At 44.6% G+C, this 8,854-nt stretch overlaps 1 protein-coding gene across 1 annotated transcript in view; it reads left to right on the top strand.

Annotated features, from left to right (window-relative positions):
• Positions 1 to 8,809, top strand: part of LOC119348152 (36.4 kDa proline-rich protein-like) — a 10,058-nt gene extending 1,249 nt beyond the window's left edge. The window contains exon 2 of the mRNA XM_037616481.1: positions 8,248 to 8,809. Within this exon, the coding sequence (XP_037472378.1) occupies positions 8,248 to 8,716 (469 nt within the window). The 3' untranslated portion in view covers positions 8,717 to 8,809. The remainder of the gene's footprint in view (positions 1 to 8,247) is intronic.
• The last annotated feature ends 45 nt before the right edge of the window (positions 8,810 to 8,854 follow it).

Genomic DNA, 8,854 nt, shown 5'->3' with positions numbered 1-8,854 from the left:
GGGGGGGTAGAGTTTGAGACACGAACCCCTTTAGTCCCAGTATGAGACACGAACCGGGACTAAAGGGTGTGATGCCCTTTAGTCCCGGTTCGTGTCTCAAACCGGGACTAAAGGTCTCATTTGAACCGGGACTAATGCCTTTAGCCGCTCGAACCGGGACTAATGCTCACATTAGTCCCGGTTCGTAGTGCAACCGGGACTAATGTGTATATTGGGCTGTGACCAAAGCCCTGTTTTCTACCAGTGTCCTTTAGTACCAGAAATCCATATGTATGCAAGAGTGAGTACAAAAATACTCAGCAAGCACAATATAGAACATCAGTAAACGAGGAACTCCATGATTTCAGATGGGAACACAAAAATATATCTGAAAGCACAATCTTAGAAAGGCTATAACCATCCCAACAAGAAACCATGCATTTCTAAGAACTTTCTCTTGTAGTGAGCATTCTGGAATGTCCACACAATGCTTTATACCATCGACACTTTCAGATTCAACACGTGTGGCGTCCTCGCCGACCTAGCTCAAGCCCACCAGATTATTCACACCATGCCTTATGCCACCGACACTTCGGCTTTGACATGTGTGACGTCCTCACCGTCCTGGCTTTCAGAAATAAATATCCAGTGGAACATCCGAGCATCCATATAAAAATCACATTGATCAACAGTAACTCCGCGTGAACCCGAATGGGCGCAAGGATACGAAATCAGACAATAAAAAGTAACAATGAATGCACACACAATGGTCAACCATACAAAACGGGTGTTCGTCATGCACTTTTCTCAAATCAACTATTAGACCGCAGAATTGTCCTCGACTCTTGAAGCTCTCGAACCTATTCGTTAAAAATAATTAAGAAGGCTACTTCAAATACTAATCACTTACAACAGTGTTCATGCCTAACCGTATATTGGCATCCTTCATATACTTGTAAACATGGATCCATCAGTCTCTATCTCTTTATGTACATAAGAGGCTGAAATAATTTCCAACCTACAGATGCCTAATTCTATTCGTATAGGCAGTTGGGCAGATTGATGCTTATCTAACAAGGACAATTATTCGGACCATTCAGGTGGATGTTTGTGCCATGGATATTGCGGATGTCCTTGTTGGACAAGCATCAATCTGCCAAACTGCCTATAAGAATAGAATTAGGCAGCTATAGGTTGGAAATTCTTTTGGCATGTTATGTACATAAACTGGACTCTTAGAAAAGGACTGATGGATCCATGTTTACAAGTATATGAAAGATGCCAGTACATGGTTAGGCATACACACTATGTTAAGTGAATAGTATTTGAATTAGCCTTCTAAATCATTTTTTACAAATGGGTTTGAGAGTTTCAAGAGTCGAGACAATTCTACGGTCTAATAGTTGAGTCGAGCAAGTGTGTGACGAACCCCTGTTTTGTAGGGTTGATCATCGTGTGTGCATTCGTTGTTATTTGTTATTGTCTGATTTCGTATCCTTGTGCACATTCGGGTTCACTCGAAGGTACGGTTGATCAACGTGATTTTTATATCGATGCTCGGATGTTCCACAGGATATTTATTTCTGAAAGCCAGGACGGTGAGGACGTCACACATGTCTAATACAAAGTGTCGGTGGTTTAAGGCATGGTGTGATTAAACTGGTGCGCTTGAGCTAGGTCGTTGTGGACGCGACACTTGTTCAATCCAAAAGTGTAGGTGGTATAAAGCATTGTGTGGATATTCCGAAATGCTCAATACAAGAGAAAGTTCTTACAAATTCATGGTTTCTGTGCGTTGCAAACGGGAGAGTAAACATTTTTTAGCTGAGCAACTATTTTCATTTCAATTCAATTTTGATTCTGACTCGTCATATTGATAACGTGCACCTACGACCACAAACATGCAACATCTGGGTGGTGCCATTCAACACTGAGGAGGCCAGATCTATAAATTATGTGTCACCATCACATGCAGCAGATGGAACACAAATTAATATCATACTTATCGGTTCCAATATTAAGTATTATGACTATCACAATTATTGTTTGGATATTTTCAAAATAAACATTCATTCACTTCCGATGTTCATGAATATTGTAAGTGTATGTACATCATGTTAAAAAATTGTTTGTGTATTCACTAAAAAACAAATGTTCAGTCCATTGGTAAGTACCCGCGTGGTTTTCACCAAGAAAAATTACATACGTAGGTTGTTAGATCATGGTATATGTACAAAGGGAGAACTCGGTGCAAATACAACAAGCCGATGGATTATACTAGACTCACTATAATCATTTACCTAGCTCACTCCTTGCCAAACATCACATAACATTGTGTGCCGCGTGTTAACTTGTAATATGGATCCGCGTCCAAAATGAAGACGAATTATGCTTTATTGATTAGGTTGCAATATAAATAGCATTTAAAAATATTTGACATGTAAAATAACATCATATTCAGATTCTACACATCTTTCTAATCAAATTCCACATATAACATGTTAAAATTGAAGTTGTGGTTTAAAAGATATGGACATTTACATTTGTGCCCCTAACTCGAATCCACTACTCAGATTTGCCCCTAATTTCGATGCATACTCAAATTTGCCCCTCTGTCGTTAGTTCCCCTTGTAGAAATGCCCTTTTGTGTGGTTTTCGCCTTACCAAAGCTCGTTGAGCGTCTACTAGACATTTTATGGACATCATTGCCCTGCCTCCTTATGTCATTGACATGCGGGACCCACTCTGAAAAATCAAAGGACAAAACTCTTTATCTCACCCCCTCTCTCACTCACTTACTTGTGGGGCCAAACTAGAAAAAGGAAAAAAGACTCTCTCTCACCCCTCTTGCACGCACTTACAAGTGGGCCAAACCAAAACTATAAAAGTACAAATAAAACCTTCTCTCTCAGACCCTCTCTCTCCCTGACATGTGTGAATAATCATGGTTTAAGGCATGGTGTGAATAATCCGGTGGGCTTGAGCTAGGTCGTTGTGGACGCCACACTTGTTCAATCCAAAAGTGTAGGTGGTATAAAGCATTGTGTGGATATTCTGGAATGCTCAATATAAGAGAAAGTTCTTACAAATGCATGGTTTCTGTGCGTTGCAAACAGGAGAGTAAACATTTTTTAGCTGAGCAACTATTTTCATTTCAATTCAATTTTGATTCTGACTCGTCATATTGATACCGTGCACCTACCACCACAAACATGCGACATCTGGGTGGTGCCATTCAACACTGGGGAGGCCAGATCTATAAATTATGTGTCACCGTCACATGCAGCAGATGGAACACAAATTAATATCATAGTTATCGGTTCCAATATTAACGTTTATGACTATCACAAGAGTTGTTTGGATATTTTCAAAATAAACATTCATTCAGTTCTGATGTTTACGAATATTGTAAGTGTATGCACATCCTTTCAAAAAATTGTTTGTGTATTCACTAAAAATCAAATGTTAAGTCCATTAGTAAGTACGCGCGTGGATTACACCAAAAAAATTACATACATTGTGAGAACCTGGTGCAAATACAACAAGCCGATGGATTATACTAGACTCACTATAATCATTTACCTAGCTCACTCCTTGCCATACATCACATGACATTGTGTGCCGCGTGTTAACTTGTAATACGGATCCGCGTCCAAAAATGAAGACTAATTGTGCTGTATTGATTAAGGTTGCACCATAAATGGCATTAAAAATATTAGACATGTAAAATAACATCATATTCAGATTCTACACATTTTTCTAATCAAATTCCACATATAACATGTTAAAATTGGAGTTACGGTTTAAAAGATATGGACATTTACATTTATGCCCCTAACTCGAATCCACTACTCAGATTTGCCCCTAATTTCGATGCATACTCAAATTTGCCCCTCTGTTGTTAGTTCCCTTATTGAAATGCCCTTTTGTGTCGTTTCTGTCTGACCAAAGCTCGTTGAGCATCTACTATACGTTTTGTGGACATCATTGCCCATGCGTCCTTATGTCATTCACATGCGGGACCAACTCTGAAAAATCAAAGGAAAAAACTCATTCTCTCACCCCCTCTCTCACTCACTTACTTGTGGGCCAAACTAGAAAAAGGAGTCACCCCTCTCGCACACACTTACTAGTGGGCCAAACCAAAATTATAAAAGTAAAAATAAAACCTTCTCTCTCAGACCCTCTCTCTCCCTGACATGTGGGCCATGGGCCCACAATCAAGGTCAACACCGGTCCACACCTGGAACATAAGCCCGATATTGAGTTCATGTGCTCGCCGGTAGCTCACCGTCGGCTCACCGTAGGTGGCCGGATGACCGCAGTAGGAGGGCACGAGGTGCGGGGTAGCTAGACGACGCACGCCAGTGTGACTGGCGCGACAGACGTAGGCGGGCCGCCGCACAACCGATTCTGTCGAGCTTGATCATGGCGGCGGCTTCGAGCAGGGGGGTCCGGGCATGAAATCGAGTAGGGAAAGAGGGAACTAGGCTCGCATGGTCATTTCAAAGACGACATGGTGGTCGGGGTCTTGTACGGTTGCTCGGAGAGGCTGAATTTAGGAGATGAAGACCAGTGGTTGTGGCGGCGATCGGGGTCCCAGGTATCGTCTAGGGGACGCTCCCTCCCAAATTAACCCTATAGTGAAGAATAATGGAAGATTACGATGAAGAGAGAAGGGGAGAGGGGGAGAGTTAGAGACAGAAAGTGAAGAGAGGTAGGAGCAGGTCGGAGTCGCAGGCACCTCACCCCGGCGAGCCCCACCGTCGACCATGAGAGATAGACAGAGAGGAAGAAGATAATCATGACTAGCCAGAGAGGAAGAAGATTATTACTTTATTACTCCCTCCTTCTCAAAACAACTGTTTCAACATTAGTATAATTTTGCACTAATGTTAGTACAAAGTTGAGACATTTATTTTGAAACGGAGGGAATAGTAGTTATAGATACTAGTCGTCAACCCGTGCCACTGCACGGGCTACGTATTTTTTATGTAGTTTTGCATTATTGTATTATACTAATATAATGTGGAAACAAAAAAATTAAGTAGTAGTGTCATATATTTGAAAGAATCACTCTGCTGGCCACTCCCTTGACCCACATCTTGGTGATCCTAAATGTAAGTATGCGTAAGCAATAAAAGTTGGCCAATCGCATATGAGGTTCAACTTGCAACTTAGTATAAGTTTGTCTATTATTATGGTGTTCCTCTGCTGGCATGCATGTCCCTACAGAAGCTGAAGAATAATCTCGAATAGACATCCATATTCTTTGAACCGAAAGAAACAACATTTCGAAGTTTGGCAAATACAATGACATAGCAGATGGTTTCCGCCATATGTACTGGTATATATATATATAATTCCATGTTATTATATATTTTTAACAGGGATAACTTCGTAGATTGACAAATAATTTCATTAGGATCACACAATGCCAAGTGCTGCATGCATGTCAAGGGGGGCCAAAATCCTCTTTCTCCTAACTGACCCAACCCTTGTATTGCACTAAATTAATTTGGATAAATTTAATGAACAGGGGAATGGAAACATATGATTTTAGGCATGCGTCGAACACCTAAAATCATTGACGCCTCATGCTAGCAAACGTACATACAGAATTATTGAATACAACCTAACTGTATGCCACCATGATGAGATGAACTAATGTATGAACAGGGGTCTGGTGAGCAGTCACAAAAAATTGAACTTTAAACAGTAGAAGTAGTCTCAACAAATCCAAGCACTGGATAACAAATTTTGTTTTTGAGACGCACCAGACAACATTGTACCATACGACTCAAAATCTGATAATATTGCAAATGGTGATAAAACACTGATCAGAGCTCTAGATTAACTTGCTAGCAATGACATGTATACCAGTACTGATAACATGATCTTTTCTTTACCTTCTGTTCCATAAGTTGATTTGACCTGGGAAAGGAGAAATCACATAATGCACCATTCTTATACGTACAATTAAAATAAACTAAGCATTGGTCGCATCCAAACAACTGGGTTATCATCTCGGATTTTAACTTGATTGATAATGCTTACCCAAGATTAGTGAACCTTGTTTCGCAGCTGAGTACAGGCTTCCGGCTGAAGGTACGAAAGATGTCTCTGTCTGATCCTTTCCTTGGAGTCTCCAGGGCAATTAGACAACAAAAAATGTCTCATAATCATCCTTGTGATTCGTGGGCTGGATGATGGTTTTAACACCTGGAAAGATCTGTAGGGCCGTCCTCCCTGGTAGGGCCGCTGAAAATAGGCTTTCTCCACATCAGATCAGTCTTTGAACCCGGCATGGCAGAGGTCCGACACGATCTCCGCTCACTTCCAGGCGAGCAGGGTGCTGGATGTTCATGCGATCCTCACCTTGTCCTTCCTCATGAGGTCCACCACGTACGTGATGCTGCTGCCGCAGAGATCGCCGGCGGTGCATGCTGCCAATGCGTTCCTGTAGAAGCCACAGGTAGGCAGAGACGGCTGCTTGTCCCATCTCCACCACGCACCTAAGCAATCGGAAGGTTACCAATTTAAACTTATTGCTGCCAAATCTAGGAGGAGAGACGCAGGAGGAGAGACGCTCAGATTTCAGATTCCTGTTTTCTATTTCGTGGGGAATAGAAAGACCAAGGCGAGGACCATTGGCGTACGTGGGATAGGAGAGGTTCCTGTTTTTTCTTTTCATCAACAGCGCGTTTGGTTCGGGTGAATTAGAGATGGGGAATGGGAGTTGAGGGGTGAGGAGATTAAAAGTCCACTGTTTGATTAGAGGGAATGGGAGTTTATGTGGGAAGGGGAATGGGAGTTAAGGAAGCTAATTCCCACCTATTTCTTCCCAGGGGGTACCCTGTTAATTCGTGAGCAGAGTTTTATCCCGTGCTAATTCCCATCATATACCAAACAAGGGAATGGGAGTAAAAATCAACTTCCCATGACTAATCCCTTCATAAACACCCTGATGCAAACTCCCATTCTCATGCCCTAGTGTTTACCAAACAGGCTGCAAGGGAAATAGAGAGAGACCAAGTGAAGGACAATTGACGTACGTGGGATAGGAGAGGTTACTGTTTTTTCTTTGCGTGGGAAATACAAAGATTCCAAGGGGATGACGATTGGAATACGTGGGATAGGAGAGGTTTCATCCAACGGCCATAGACACTCAGTAAATTAATCGGATGGCTAAAAGTTATTAATTCCTAGGATTAACGTGGTGGTGGTGTCTTGTATGGTGCTTTCAATTAGTAAATATAAGATATAAGATTAGGTATAGAATAGAAGATAGATAGACTACTGGAGCGTTGGTCCCTGAGCGTGGACGATGAGGTGTGTTAATTTCATCCAGACGTGTGCAAGTGGGACAGGTCCAGCAATCCTGGAAAGAGCGTCACGGGGGAAGAGGGCTCCACGCTTGGTCATGTCGACCAAGAAAGTACACCATTTCAATCGAAAAATAAAAGACAGTACACGGCACGCCTATATAAGCATGCCCATACCGAGGCATTCTAATAGTCAAGAGCAGGAAAGCTATACCAACACCGAGACCTTAAGCTCCAAGACCATGGCCCGCATTGCGGCGTTCTTGCTGGTGGCCCTGCTCTCCTTAGCCGGGCATCTCGCGCAGTCCGCGCCATGCCGATCATGCCCGCCCACAAAGCCTTCCCAGCCTGCACCGTGTAAGCACAAGTCCTCACCATCGTCCATACCCTGCCCTCCACCTTCACAAACTCCCATGCCCTCAACCACACCCACACTCACCCCGGTGGCTCCGACGCCGGCACCGACCCCGACTGTCTTCATCCCTCCACCTACAAACACTCCGGCACCCACGCCCATACCGGCCTCTGTAAATCCAACATCGGCAGCGACCCCTATGATGCCTCCAATACCAACCCCTATAACTCCAACGCCGGTACCAGCTCCTCTCTCTCCAACACCAACACCGGTGGCCCCAACACCTACAACCGTGATGCCGCCGACACAGATGCATATGGCACCAACGCCGGCACTGACCCCTGTATCTCCAACGCCAAACCCGGTGGCCTCAAGACCTATCCCTGTGATGCCGCCAACACCGACGCCGGCATCGACCCCTATCTCTCCAACGCCAAGTCCGGTGGCGCCAACACCGACCCGTGTGGTTCCGACGCCAGCACCCACCCCTGTCTCTCCGTCGCCAACCCTGGTGACCCCAACACGGGCCCCTGTGATGCCGCCAACACCAACATCGGTGACCCCGATGCCAGCACCGACCCCCGTTTCTCCAACGCCAACTCCGGTGGCCCCAACACCGACTCCTATGATGCCGCCATCACCAATGCTTGTGACTCCGATGCCAGCACCAACCCCTGTCTCTCCAACGCCAATCCCGGTGGCCCCAGCACCGCCCCTCGTGATGCCGCCAGCACCCACCCCCGTGACTCCGACGCCACCCCCAGCCCCGGCCCCAGCGCCGGCTACATCGACCGGCAAGTGCCCCGTGGACACACTGAAGCTACTTGCGTGCGTGGACGTGCTCAATGGGCTGTTGCACGCGGTGATCGGCAGTAGCGCCAGGAATACATGCTGCCCGCTGCTGTCCGGCGTTGCCGACCTCGACGCTGCTCTCTGCCTTTGCACCACCATCAAGGTCAAGGCCCTCAACATCAACCTCATGCTGCCCATCGCCATCGAGGTGCTCGTCAACCAGTGCGGCAAGAGAGTGCCGAAAGACTTCCGCTGCCCTAATTAAGCTCCATAGATTACTATATGTACTATCAGTATCACCTGCATATGAATGTGATACATGCATTAAATTCTCTTGTGTGGTCACACAGGTGACATATCGAAGTGTAATAATCTATATGTACATGGATTTGCAGCTCTGACT

Source organism: Triticum dicoccoides, unplaced genomic scaffold (genome assembly GCF_002162155.2).
Source record: "Triticum dicoccoides isolate Atlit2015 ecotype Zavitan unplaced genomic scaffold, WEW_v2.0 scaffold8705, whole genome shotgun sequence".
NCBI classification, from domain to species: domain Eukaryota; kingdom Viridiplantae; phylum Streptophyta; class Magnoliopsida; order Poales; family Poaceae; genus Triticum; species Triticum dicoccoides.
The sequence above is the reverse complement of the archived record's forward strand: the minus strand, read 5'-3'. Positions and strand labels throughout refer to the sequence as shown.